The 14572-nt window shown below is 38.9% G+C and overlaps 2 protein-coding genes and 1 pseudogene across 3 annotated transcripts; 1 reads left to right on the plus strand and 2 right to left on the minus strand.

Moving 5' to 3' along the window:
• Positions 1-1461: 1461 nt before the first annotated feature.
• LOC113726472 (probable LRR receptor-like serine/threonine-protein kinase At4g37250) lies at positions 1462-5548 on the minus strand (annotated as a pseudogene).
• A 3585-nt stretch (positions 5549-9133) lies between these two features.
• On the plus strand, positions 9134-12061 carry LOC113726473 (protein TIC 21, chloroplastic). Its single transcript, XM_027250210.2, has 4 exons — positions 9134-9637; positions 10180-10437; positions 11383-11586; positions 11767-12061. Exons 1-4 carry the CDS (start codon positions 9341-9343, stop codon positions 11878-11880), a joined length of 873 nt encoding a protein of 290 aa, XP_027106011.1. The 5' UTR covers positions 9134-9340; the 3' UTR covers positions 11881-12061.
• A 355-nt stretch (positions 12062-12416) lies between these two features.
• LOC113726474 (uncharacterized) lies at positions 12417-14564 on the minus strand. Of its 2 annotated transcripts, none has more exons than XM_027250213.2 (2): positions 14277-14564; positions 12417-13743 (listed from the first exon to the last, which is right to left on the minus strand). In XM_027250213.2, the coding sequence occupies exon 2, from the start codon at positions 13669-13671 to the stop codon at positions 12664-12666; it is 1008 nt and encodes a 335-aa protein (XP_027106014.1). In that variant the 5' UTR covers positions 13672-13743; positions 14277-14564; the 3' UTR covers positions 12417-12663. The 2 variants fall into 2 exon arrangements, with proteins under 2 accessions (XP_027106014.1, XP_027106013.1); XM_027250212.2 differs by having other exon boundaries at positions 12417-13804.
• Positions 14565-14572: the final 8 nt, after the last annotated feature.

Here is a 14572-nt window from a genome sequence, read left to right on the forward strand (position 1 = left end):
GAAACTCGAGATTTTTGATAATTTTGCTAGCCTTCCTTCAAGTTTTGAAAATATTACAAACCTCACCTATTCATATATTTTTATAGGATGTCAGTCCAAATTAGAAAAAAAGCGAGAACAAAATATTTAATTTTAGGTTGGATTGCACATTATTTATACATTATTTACACGCACCTGCTTATTTGCATCATCAATGTGTTTTTCAACCATTTTTTTATTTTATATATATCTCATAAAAAAAATGTTACAGTATTTTTTTCAAAAAATTATCCCAAATAATCTCCTATCCAAACACACTCGATAGCTTTGAATTTCACAAATACCCTTTAGACTTATAGCATCACCGATATTTTTTTTTTCAAATCCTATCTTTAATTTAATTATGGATTACCCCCTTTGTTAGAGTTTGGTAGCAATCTTTTCCATATACTCAAGAAAATACACAAATGCTTCTTGATGGTTAACAAATCAAATACATTAATCAACTTTCGTATTATGCTACTAAACAAGAAATTTGGCCAGTCTATCTCTGCATTTACCAACAAGAAAAACAAAAGCATTAAGTTTTTTCGGACAACCTTTTGTGCAGTGTGGATATTAATGTTGGAAGATAGATGTTCAAGCAAACGTTAATAATATTATTTCAACCGAACACTTACAAGTTACAATCCTACTTGGTGGTTTGATTGGTAATATAACAGCAATGATATGTGTTTTGCATCAGTCCTTTACGAAACTCATAAAATCTCCCTTTCTATACAAAAGGTGAGGCCTGCACTCGTGAAAGCTTTCAGGAGCAACTTTTGTCAAAATGAAAACTGATGAGTAGTTGAAACTTTTCGGCCCAATGGCCTAAAGGCTCATGCGTTTGGTTGGAGTTGGACTTTTGGGTTCGCCAGCAGTTACGTTTGGAAACACCTGTCCCACGATTTATTCTACGCCAGTGAAGGCAGTATATCAGCAGCGGTTAGGGTCTTAATATTCTGTTTGGGCTCTAAGTAAGGGTTCAAATTTTATTTATAGTAAAAAAAATTCAAGAGTTGTGCCAAAATACTTTCTTAGTCTAGTAAGGTCTCCCACTCCTCTAGTTTAGAATAGATAAATTATACAATAGTTGTCGTCTTATTGATTGAATTTTCACGCTCTGAATTTTAAGATGGTTAACACTTAATGGTCTAATCTTCTGTGAATTTTTTTTTTCTGTGAATTACTAAGAAGCCTGAAATCCGAATTATCCACACACACATTTAATGATGAAATGCTTGCATCTATTCTTCTATATTAAAAGTAGACTAGTGTTTCATATTGCAGCTCCTTGATTCTTTCTTGTAATCTCCTTTCCTTTAGTGAGCAATTACTCTGCTTCTCTGAGCATGTCAAACGCTTATCAAGACAAGCAAGTTCTCATTACGGTGCTCCCTTTCTTAACAACAAAGTAAAGATAAAATGCACCATATCATATGATAGACCGTCGGAATTCTGTCTTACGCAAATACCAATTTCATTCATCATCAGTCAAACTTTGCAACACTTGTACGAGTTTCCAACAAAAGCATTCCTCCCGCCAGACATTCCTCCAAGTCAAAAAGGCCAAAGGCGATCGCCCCTTTTTCTCTTTCTCTCTCTCTTTTTTCTCCACTATATTTAAGCTTTTGCCCGGCACCATGATTAGTACGAAGGAGAAGTCTGGATTCTATCAAGAACTTGAAGCGCATCTTTCATGGAAGGTCTCTTTTGCGGGTTCAATGAAGCACAACTAAAGCCTAGCTTAAAGCATTCCAGCATGGCATCCTCCCTGTTTGCCACGTCACCTCTAATTGCCACATCAGCCAACCGTAACACCCGGTTCTTGTCTTCCATCAGCAGGCCGGCGGTCCACTGGCCCAATTCCCGGTCTGAAAACACCTTGCCCGTTAAAAGCTCGAGCAGTAGAATTCCAAAGGAGTAAGCATCCCACTTGGGATTAGGCTTCAGGTTATTGAGCGACTCTGGGGCGTGATAGGGTGATGTGCAACCCATGAAGCCTGCAGGTGCAATGCAAGGGCTGCCATTGATAGAGTGGTCGTGCAGCCCGTCGCGAGAAGATGATGTAGCAGCAGCAGCAGCAGCGCTATTACTACTTCTCATGCTACCGAAATGCCGAGATGAAAAGGCGTCTGTTTTGTAGCTATTTTTGCCGTGTAGAAGCCAATGAAGCCCAAAATCGCTGATTATTGGCTCCATTTCTGGCGTCAAAAGAACGTTGCTAGGCTTGATGTTGCCATGCACGTGTCTCTTTTCATGGACGTATGCTAGTCCTCTAGCAACTCCTTTTGCTACCTTTAGCCGGACTTGAAAGGGCATATGGTAAGGTGATGAGCCAACCTTTCCTGGAATTGGAAAATACAATCAAAATGTGAGTGCCTATGAAAACGCAGCTCAAATCACGATGGTAAATCTATAGAAATTCACATTTAATAGCGCCCCCCCCCCCCCCAAAAAAAAAAAGAAAAAAAAGAAAGCAAGGGGACTTGGAAACGTAAACGACATGGCGTATGATTGCAAATGGAAGTTCAATTTTTGCGCTTTCAACTTTAGAATAATTGATCAAAAAAAATCAAATTAAATCTGAAAGTGACCATTTTCCGAGAAACAAAAGCATATAGCTTGTCGGCTTTGTCTATGTGAATCTTTGTGCCTTTGATAGTAGAATGTTTGCAACGGACAGAAATGTGACTCATGGTTTTGGCGTATTATGTGTTTTTCTTCGGGTAGGCAGTGGGCGGTAGGCGAGGTTTATCCCCAAATCACATGGACATTAATGGAGAGTAAATGGATAGGAGCCACAGGCGTTCACAAGGGAATAGTTTCAGAGAGAGAGAGAGAGAGATTCGTTCCTAACCCAGTCTGTGACAAGCGGCGACAGCCTAGAATCATTGCAATGTGTTTTTTTTTTAAAAAAAAAAAAAAAAGAAAAACTTCAAGAAATTGCAATTCAAACGTAAAACCTGATATAGTGACAATGAGATCACAGTCTATAATTTAGTCAAATAACGTCTGTTTAACAGAAAGATGTAAGCACATTAGTACTGCTACCAGCCTACCACATTGTTAAGATCTAAAGACAAATGTTTCAACATAATGATAATAATGATGATAATGCAAAATGACTAGCATATTGGGTTCTAAAATCAAGCTATCCATATGCAACATTTTATTTTCCAGCGTCACTTCGGGGCAACAGAATTTAGTAGGATGATTTGGTGAATTACCAGAAGTTTCAGAACTATGAAAGTGTATTCCAGCAGAATTAAGATCGGTATGAAAAATAACTTCTTCCAATTGAAATCAGCTCCAAAAACTTTGATATTTTCTAAATCACTGAACTGCGGTAAAAGATTGAGATTTGGGGATGAAAAGAGCTTACTGTAACCGGCATTAGCTAAACTGCCGTTGGAGATGTAATCATAGATGACAAGCTTCTCATCGTCTCCCCAGTAGAACCCTCTGAGCAGAACCAAGTTTGGATGGCGCAACTTTGCGATAGCTTTAACTTGACTCTCAAAGTCTTTGAACCTCTCAAAACCGCTCTCTCCAATCCTTCTAACAGCAAATGCAGAACCGTCCTCAAGCACAGCTTTGTATGCTTGCAGCAGCACTAGACCCCAGTATATATGCAGAAGCCTTCAATAAAGTCTCGATATCAAGTTCAGTTTCTCCATCAACCATCACAAGTGACCTTTCGCTCTTGTACTTAGTGCTCCGCTCCTTCTCATGATACTGATCTATTTGATGTCCAATGTCCATGTTCTTGTTTTCATCATCGCAGTCCGAGGTGGTAGCCTCTGATGTTTCTTCACCATTTCTTATAGTTAGGCACGACCAAGAGGGCAGGCTTCTTGAAGTTGTCTCCTTCGCTGTTGAGAGCTGTGAATCTTTGACGTTATCTTTCTGCTGTTTATCTACTGCTACTGGAAGTGGAATCTCTTTGCTTCCTTCATCTGCTCTTCGCTTCCTTAGTTGGTAGACATACAAACAGATAATTGCAAGGACTCCAATGCCAGCTAAATCTCCAATTGCAATTCCAGCTATCGTTCCTGGTTTTAGCCTGTGTTGTCCTTGATTTTGGGCTGCATTTGCTGCTGTTCCCGGTGAGCTTGGCAGGGGGGTCGAGTCGATTGTCTGTGGTATGGCCGCAATTGCCGGAGCAGAGGAATTTGTTGTGGATATATTGGGTGGTGCCGATAAACTTGAAGGAACAGTACAAAGTTTCTTGAGCGGTTTGCCACAGAGGTCCATGTTTCCCCTGAAGGACTCTGTTTGCTGGTTAGATAATGCCATTGATTCAGGGATTTCTCCAGTGAGGTTGTTGAATGAGAGATCAATAGTTGCATTTGCTGGGATTTTCTTCGCAAATTCTGGAGATACCGGGCCAGAGAGCTTGTTGGTAGAAAGATTCAAGTACCTTAATCTTTCTCCACCAAATTCAAGTGGTAGTGATCCATTCAGCAAATTCATAGACAAATCTAGTACTTCAACGTACAGAAACCCATTTGGAATAGTACCCGAAAAGAAGTTTCTTTTCAGAGAAACCACAGTTAACTCCTGCAGAGAGGGTAAATTCGGAGGGAGATTTCCAGCTAAAGCATTGTCAGAGAGATTGAGGAGCTTGAGATTCTTCAGTCCTCCGCTGAACCCCGGTAGCCCACCAGTTATTGCATTGCTGGACAGCGACAGCACTTGGAGCTCTGAAGCATTGAACAGCGAATTGGGAAGGGTCCCATTCAAGAAATTGCCAGAGAGATCAAGAGTACGGAGGTGTTGGATGAATCCCAAATCTTCAGGGATTGAACCCAAGAGCTTAGAGTTCGGAAGAACCAAGCTTATGACTCGAAACATAGCCGGCGTGCCAAAGGGCGTTTCAACTTGCGCGCACGTCACACCAGTCCATAAACACGGCGTCTCGTCATCATAGTTCCAGTCATCAAGCACTGACAAAGGGTCATTGAGAATGGAGTATTTGAAGGAAAGCAAGAGCGTTCCATCTACGTTCAGAGCCAGAGAAGGAAGCAAAAGACGCAAAAACAGGGTGGAAAAGCACCAGAGCATGTGAAAAAAACTTCTCATTCTAAACCAGCTACTCATTGGTTTCTTGGTATTAGGCGCTCATAGAAGTCCGAGATGGTCATTGCTATTCATAAGCAAGAAGAAGTGGAGAAAATAAGAACGATTGAGACGGTAACCAACTTCACAGATGTTGTTTTGGTGACCAAAAATATAAGGACCAAAACTAAGGAGATATTGTAAATGGAGTCAGTTTGAGAGATGGTAAGGAGAGACAGGGGACGAAGACAAGGCTAAAAGGTTCTGTTGCTAAGCCTGCTTTAATGACTAATGATAAATTGATGTTGATATAAATGGAGTATGAGCACCTCGCTAAGCGTGGGGGAATCAAACTGAAAGCTACTCCACTGTACCTGGTTTTCGTGGGTTCAATACGCAGTTAGACATTCGGGGCAAACTTTATATAGTAGTCCAGTATTATTTTGTCAAAATATGTGATCATTCAGGTGGTAAAATATACGTGGAAAAGAAAGCAGAGGGGAATCTTGACGTTGTAGCTACTGGACGCCCTGAAGAATTAGTTGGAATCAGACAGATATGATATGCAGGGCAGCTACTAAAGGCCACATTCTCTTTTGACTGCTTCTGCTTGGTTTGCCACTAATTCAAATTTACACAAGGGTAAATTTTAAAAATGCACCAAGCTAAAACGCTGTTTTGCATTGATGTCCTTGTATCCTCGCAATTTTGCTCCAGCATTCCCTCACCTATCAAAAAATGTATTGGAACCACTAATTTATTTTGTGAACAGAAATTAATATCCTGTTTGATAATCAAATTCAGCACTTAAATTAATTTAAGGGCTCAAATTTTAACATGTTCAAATGCATTTGATAGCAAAAAATAGAACATCTGAATTAATTAAATGGCACTGGATTTCATAAGCAAAAGTTGTTCATTACTTATTTTTTGGAAGCAAGATTTCCTTTGAAAATTCAGTGCTAGTTAATTAATTCATATGTTCAATTTTTGTTATCAAATACCTTTGAACATATTAAAATTTGAATATATTAAATTTAAATTCTCAATTGAATTATCAAACAAAGCATAGGCAAGGCATCGTGACTTGGAGGAACTGTGCCCCGCTAAATGTATTGGATAGGGTATTATTTGAAATATTATTTGGAATAATTACTGTAGCACTTTTTGTGATGTGATGTATGTGAAATAAAAAGATGGATTGGAAAATGTGTTTATGATGCAAGCGAAATATTATTTGGGATAAGTTTTGTATCCAAACACTCCCATTGTGACAATGACAAAGTAAAAGCGTACACGCGTTTGATCTGGACTGCTAAGTTTCGTTTATGTGCTGGAAACAAAACTTGTACCAGCACTCAAAAAAAAAAAAAAAAAAGCTTCTCCTATACTGCTTGTAACTGCTCAAATTGGGGGACCGTCCCAAGCCATTTAAACTTTAAACTGAAGGGTCTTTGAAAAGACCATCATCTTTGGCTGTATTCTGCCCTACAACTCAACTGCTCTGCCTTATGTCGAGTAACATAAGTCATAAACTCAGCTAAGATATGACATGCGACCTAATGTGCCCTTCCCTTCAGACAAAAGTGGCATCCAACTATAACCATACGCCTTAAAAGACTTCCAACCAACACCCTACAACACCAACATTATTTTCGATCGGCATACGAATATTAGAAATTAGTAAAATTTCTCCCACCAGACGGTTTTAATTCATGTAAATACGTATTTTAGAACCAATTGGTGTTTCTCTGTTACAACGTCAAATTAAAAATATCACTATAAACTTGAGCAGGACTGGTTTTCTTTGGTGGGTAATTTGGTTCTTACCAAACGGGTTGAAAGAAAATGTTATAAAAATGTATTGAGATTTGAAAAGCATTCATAAAGTTTTTTTTCAGACAAAAAAAAAAAAAAGTAGTTCATTGTATAATCTGTTGCATAGGCCTTTTCTTGAAGTTGGGTGACAAGTATATATTAGCTAGCACGTAGAGAATGGAATAACTGGGAGCAAGGTTGGTAGAATTTTTCATGTTTTGTGACGCAAGTAATGTGGACTAACGTCCGAGGAATTGTGTACAGGCTACCTGCTTGTTTGTTTGATTGTTTCGTAGCGCGAGACTGGTGTTTAGAAAAAGTTTGAAAAGAGAACGGACTCATGTCGGATTAGTTTACGTGGCTAAGGGTTTGAATAGGCACCTTAAATCCCCCAACCCCGGTATATCTTGACTCTTCCTCCCCCACCCCCTTCTCCCCTCGTTTCTTTATCTTGTTTTGTTCATCAAGAGAAATTCTTAAGTTGATGTGATTCATTATTTAAAATAATTCATTAATTTTTCTGTCAATCATCAATTTCTATGTTACTTTTACTCTAGATTACACTAGGGGATAGTTTAACGGAGTCTAGAAACATAGACGAAGTAATTCCAACATTTTGCATCCACAATAAAAATTGTGGAAGGTGTGGAATAGTACGTGTCTTTAATCATCTGCTTGGCATACTAGAGCATAGGGGTGATGGCGAGTCAAGTTGCTTGTGAGTTGGTCAAAAGCTTGGTTTGGACTCAAGTTAATTGAGTTTGAGCTCGAGCTACTCGATTAAGTTGGCGAGTCGAGTTCGAGCATTAAGCATATTACTTAAGTGCTCAACAAACCTAATCGAGTAGCATGCATATATAAAAAAAATTATATTTTTATCAATTACAAAATTACTTATTTGGGTTTATGTTTTAGCAATTTTATGTGAAACTTTAGTTTACTTAAGAAATTTGTGATGGGAAAAAAGTAAATTCCTAAATTCAATATTTCTAAAACGATGAAAATTTAAAATAAGAAAACTTGAAAATGCAAGAACTTCAAACTCGAGCTTCTGAGCTTGAGCTCGACGTTGACTACTCAAACTCGATTAGGTTTGGAGGGGATTTCGAATTGAGCTTGAGCTGAGCCACCATGTCGAGTTGAAGTCGAGTTTCGTCTCGAATGCTCATTTGAACTTGAGTACCTTAGGAAAACATCTCAAATATAACAATACTCGAGTTCAATTCGACCCGAATACATTCCAATTGGATGATGGAAATGTTGTGAATTCATTGGGATTGGGACTCTCAATTTGTTTTGAGAAGGTCCATTGAGTTAAACCGTGTGCTGCATTGTAACATAATTAGAAATTAGGGTGCAAACGAGATAAGTCGAATCAAATTTTGACTTAATAGAACCGAACCTCAACTTAGTTTTATAAAACTCAAACTCGATCTCAACTTTTAATGTAAAACTCAAATTCGAGTGGAGGTCGAGCTCGAGATTAAAAAATATGAGCTAACGAGCAAAGTATTTTTGAAATCGAGTTTGACTTCAACTCGAACTTGACTTGAGTTTGATATTAACCGAACTCAAGTTGAGCCACTCGCATTGATTTGCTTGCCGTTCTAGTTAGAAAAAATGTGGGCTAGCCCTATTCCACAATCTAGAACGCGCTAGGTACATTTTCTAATTTCAACAAGGACAACTAGTCAAATACAATCCTCTAGCAGTTTACGCTAACACCAATACAGTAAACAAAATTTTATTTTCAGTATTTGGTCCTAGCACTGTATAACTCTTCGTATTTTAGTGACACTAAAAAAGTTAGTTCTATTAGGGATAGCAAAATGAAAAATTGGATGGTTAACCATGAGGTTTTTGGTTCAATTCTCAAGATGTTTAGTTTTCTTTCAAAAAAAAAAAAAAGTAAAAGGTTTCACTTGCAAATTGTCAACCATGTAACGATCAAGTAGTCAATTGAAATGGAAACACATATTTATGCATCTATTATTTTTTTTAAAAGCAACTGAACTACCAATGTGCGGGGCAGCTAGCAAGTACTATTAAGTAGAAGTCAAGAATAAATTTGCAAAGAACAACAAAACATATTTAGGACCAAAGATGGAATATAACAGCCCTTTTTTTCAAAAAAAAAAAAAATTGAATGAATTTGACTTCCATAATTGTTACTATAAAACTTACCTTGAGAGAGTTTTTATAGATTGTCCGCCTACATGGTTCAAACGCCAAAAGGTTGAATGTAACAGCTTTTACTAAATGAATTTTAGTGAACAAGTTAGGGGCTTTTTCATTATTTTTTCCCTCGTGATTTTGGCTGACAAAGTATCCGAGGACATATTGCTCTCTCGTGCGCATTTCCGATGAACAAAAATTACTAACTCCGACATTGGTATAGCTACCTTTACTGAAGTAGTACGTAACATATCATCATTCAACTATGCAAACTCTCCTCGTGCCGGCTGCTCGCTCCGGCACTGCACCGCTAGCGCCGCCGCATTCAGGGGTGTATTCAAACCCCTCACTGCCTCACCTCCTCCGCCTATCCCACCAATCGAGCCTCCACTTGGCACCACTTTCTCTCTCATTCTCTAAACTTCTCAAAACCCACCAACCTCTGTTTTCACCACAATTATCCGCTTTCGACAACAGATTATTCAAAACCCTCGCCTCCGGCACTGTATCTACTCATTATCCAGCCCCCAATGACGACGCTGAAAAGGCCAAGCTTGCTCAGGTCACCCAAGAACCCTCTTTTTATTTACTTGACTACTTACATCTTTTCAGCATATAGTGATTCTGGTGTGCATACATTGTAATACATCTACGATTGTACTGTTATCAGAGCTATGCAGTTTGGGAGACCACTATACATTTGGGGTTAGGGTTTTAGAGTCAGCTGAAGAATGATTACCAAAATTTTTATTTTATTGTTTTTACTCATTTTTTAAGTTAGGGCTTGATTTTAGTTGGGATTTGAATGAAAGTGGTGCCTTGTCGTTAGTGGAACTGTGAGAATCTGATAGAACCCAGTGGTTAAGATCTTGAATCTTGTCGAGGGTCTGATTCTCTCCGTCTTCGTTGCTCTTTCCCTTCTCGCTTCTTAGTTCCCACAGGCTCCCTTCTTAACAGAAAATAAAGAATCCATTTCGAAATGTGAGCTTATGAAAGGTATGATGGACTACGACATTGCCACTATTGAGCCTCTGATTGTCATGGAATATGTTGTTTATTGGTGCTTTATTGTTGGCTGCTGATTTTCTTGGATGGTGATTTTAGGTTGCGAAGAGATTAGAGAGTACATCAAGATATTTCAAAAGATTGGGAGGCTTAGGTTTTTGGGGGCAGCTTGTTTGTACACTGGTTGCGGCTGTGATCCTATCATTTTCAGTTGTTATTACCGGGAAGATCACATCACCTGCGACGTTTTATGCAACAGCTGGAGGAATTGCAGCTGCTTTCATTTCTGTTTTCTGGTCTTTTGGCTACATTCGTCTCTCTGAAAAGCTTCGGAAGACTGCCAATGATCCTTCCAAGGTAAGAGATTATAACTCTAATGCACAGATTACGTTTTAGAGTTATTTGTTGAGAATTGGAATTCAACTTCTATTGCCGTTTTCTCTTGTATAAATTCCAGTTTTTTTATGGAGATGAAATGGCACAATACAAGTGTACTTAGCATCGTTGGGTACAAGAGAATATATTTACTTTGAACCTACAATTGTGGACAGTTTGATACACATATTGTGGACAGTTTATTGTTTGGCATTATAAGCTGGGGCCTTTCTGCACATATTATGCTTCCATTTGATGCACTTAAGCTGACTTGCATCAGAGAAGTGAAACACAAAATGGATGATATTTTCCAATAAATCTTTTTTGATTTCTTCTTTAGATCTCTTTGCTTATATGAGGCATCCAATCCTTCTAAATAATAGAGAATGCCAAAAAGGGAATGATATGTACATGCTCCAAAAAGCTTCTTGCACACCTCTACTAATGTATTTTGCCTACCATAATGCATTGGCTGACCACTTACGGGAATGAGTGATAAGTGGACCCAGTATTACATTTGAAAGGGAACTTTGGGAGCCAGTGAACAATAGCTATTGTATGCCATTTTGCTATCCTGCTTTCCAAGAGGAATTTTGTCATGCTATTACATTCACTGTCTTGATCACTGAATTTTTGTTAGATTTTTTATTCTTTCTTCATGCTTGCTTCTCAGCTTGTGATTTTGTTTATGACTTTTCTTTTTGCAAGCACTCTGTTGATCGCGGGCTGGTTTAGCTTTGTCCATTAGTGAGTATACCCACATAAGTATAGTTTCCACAGGGCTTTGTTTCCTTATGTTGTATCGCTCTTTATCCTGCTTAAATAACTTGTGGAACTCAGGTCTCAGGGTATTGTATTTTTCAGGAAAAAAGAAGATTATATGTCTGGTAGAGAAAGGCATGTTATTCAGTTTGATTATGTTTGCAGGCTCCTCCACGTGCTGATGTCGTTAAAAGTCTGAAAAATGGTATAGTTGTGAACCTTCTGGGAATGGGTGCGGCAATACTTGGCATGCAAGCCACTGTAGGATTGCTGGTTGCCAAGGCTCTCACCACATCAGCTAATCCTTATTATCAGGGTGTCGCTCCTGGAAGCAGTCCTGTTCTTGCATTGGATGTGTTCTTGGTACAGGTAACTCTCTGTGATGGTTCGAGTTTGATTATGGATGAGCTGAATTAGTCTAATTGTTACCATAATTCTGAAATTTTCATTAGATTTGAGCTTCTGCTATGAACAACTTTTATAAGAGAACTATAAATCTTATGCTAATTTGTTAACCTTCATTCTAACTGCTGTCTATTTTGTTTACAGGCATCAGCAAATACTATCCTTTCACATTTTCTGGGCCTTGTATTCTCGCTCGAATTGTTGCGGTCAGTCACCCTGCCGCCTTCAGAAAGCATTCCAGTTTTCAAGGCTGCATGAACTCCAACTAGAAGCTGATCAAAATACTTTGATAATAGTTAAATCATCTTTTGCTAGCGTTTCTGTAGTGTGCTTTTAATGCTGTACTGTAACTTGACATGTATCATGTTTTGGTACAACACCGTTAAAGAGGCCATTGACTTTCTAGTACGTTTGCATAAAGAGATTAGCATATTCAGCATTTCTGGTGTTCTCTCTGTGTCATGGAAACACAGAAATTTCGAGTCGGGTGCATTTGTTTTCAAAGAAAATTGACCATTTGTGCTTGATTATGGAAGTGATGCTGGTTTTGTCATTTAGGAGTACCAATAGATAAAAATGTTGTGACGAAGTTGTATGAAGTGCCCAAGGGGCCCAACCAAGATTTTTGTAGGTTCAGAATTTTATTCAATTTTCTCTCTATCCGACTTTGCCTGGATTTCATCTATCCGATTGGGCTGAAAATTGTGCTATGCCATAACTGAAGTCGAGAATTTTTTCAAACCGTGGAAGATGTTACTGTATAAAACGATTCAATACAAACGTAACACTCTGGGGAAACAATTGAAGTTGATAATTCCACCATAAATAATGCCGAAGTACCCCAAGTACTTCTTTAGTTTGACATTTACTCGAGGATTAAGAGGTGCAACACTCGGGAGTGTTTAAACATCAGAAAATCGTCTCAAGGAAAATAAGATCAATCTGCCACTTCAATTCACATAATCTCAAGGTTATCCACCTTTAGGGAGATGCGTTAAATATCAGGAAAGGATCTACAAACCAAACTTGGGAATCACATGGTCAAGCACCTGCTTCCGCAGACATGGTCTGTTGCCTAAACTCTTCATTAGCTTTATTGAAGAACTGATCCCAACCACTCCCTGGACTCGTATCCAGGTAATCATAGGGAACTGCAGTTCTCATACCTGGTCGAACTCCACACTGGCTCTCTATCATTCTAAACTCCAAAACCTTTCCCTCTTCTTTCAGATTCTCTTCCAATTCTTCCCAATCAAATAGCAGCGGCAAGGTGGATCCGCCCCAAGGATTAAAATCCAAAAGCTTAACTCGTCCATCTGCAGTTACATATACATCAAATGCATAGCTTTCTGACTCAAATTTGCCTTGCAATTTATCACTATAAAAATCCTGGATCATCTGTTTTATTTCATCCTTCTTGTCAAGAAGCGCAGGATAAAATCCAGTAACCTCACGCTGGGATATCCCAACAAGGAGCCCATTACAAACGAAGCAACGAAACTCCATCTCAGGTCGCAAAGATGCATACCATTTGCGAAGTGCAAGAAAAAACTTTTGGGGTCTTGATGCTGTCTTATCACTACATGAATCATATGCATGACAAAGATCATGGATCAGGGAGTCTGATGATCGTAGCAAAAGTACAACCTCGCTGAAAGAGGAGCACTTGAGGTTTCCAGTAGAACTGATCCAAGAAGAGTCTTTAGGAGCACTCCAGTTAAGCTTGGGAAAGACAGCACCCCCAAGGGATTGTATTGATTCTTTAATCATTATCTCAAGTTCTGGGAAAGAAGGGGGAGTTGGGGGACTTTCTGCTTCATTATCAGAACCTTCGTGCACTTCATAATCCTCTTCGTCTTCAGGTTTGCGGATTCTATTAGGTAAGGCATCATCATCTGCAATAGAAACTGGAAGAACAAATGGACCGGAATCGTTGAGGTACTCGATGAAGGATTCAGGAAGCTCATGGATAAGGGTTCTAATGGACACCGACTTGAACTTAGGGTACCACTCCTGAATCTGACATCTATTTACTTCTTCTTCCCTCATATTCACTATGAAGAGAAGATGTTATGTCTCTCAACCTGCCAGAAAGCTTTTACTACCTTCTGATTCTGATTGCTGCACAAGCACGGCGCGGTGGCAACTAATCAGCAACAGATATGTAATCCAAATGGAAAAGCTATACAGAGAAAGGAAAGGGTAAGGGCCAAGTACTCAGCTCCTAATCTTCAAATTTAAAAACCTCGTTAAAATAAGCAGGCAAATAAATAACAGGAAATCAAACTGAGAGATTAAGAGGGGGTGGCAAAATGTTGATTCTCATATGATGCAGCACAGAAGAGGTGAGTGGTAATTCAAAGAAATTAACAGCCTGCCCAAATAAAGTGTCCAGGTAGCAAAATAGGAACGGCAACTCAATGCATTTCCACTCGTAGGTTACAAAAGCTGTTCCATGATCATCAATCCAAAGTTAGCCTAATAAAAACTATAAACAAACAATTCAACGATCATAACACCACCTAAATGGTACTAAATTATTAGTTTTAAAATAGCACAAAGAAATCGCTTCTTGACCTCGTATACACTAATTTAGCAGTTTTGCTTTGCCTTATGCTTTACGGTAGTATTATACGTATTTGCTTTATGCTTACCGTAGTAGCAGAGAGATGGTAAATTGTGATATATTCCGACTTGTTTATCTTCCAAAAACTTGCTTCTCCGTCGCCGCCGCAGCCTTCGAAATCCTCTAAGATTCTAGAACCCGTGTAGTTGAATATCGCTGGTTGCTCCGAAGTCGGCTGATGTGAAAAAGGTATTGCCGCCCCTTGGTCGAGAGATACGGCAAGCTTTTCTTTTCACAGTGTTGATTTGGAGATTATGTCGCTGCGGTGTCGTCGTGATTTGAGCTTCCAGACTCTCCCGGTTGGGGGAAAAGGGCAAAAGTAAA

This window comes from Coffea arabica, chromosome 2c (genome assembly GCF_036785885.1).
Source record: "Coffea arabica cultivar ET-39 chromosome 2c, Coffea Arabica ET-39 HiFi, whole genome shotgun sequence".
NCBI classification, from domain to species: Eukaryota; Viridiplantae; Streptophyta; class Magnoliopsida; order Gentianales; family Rubiaceae; genus Coffea; species Coffea arabica.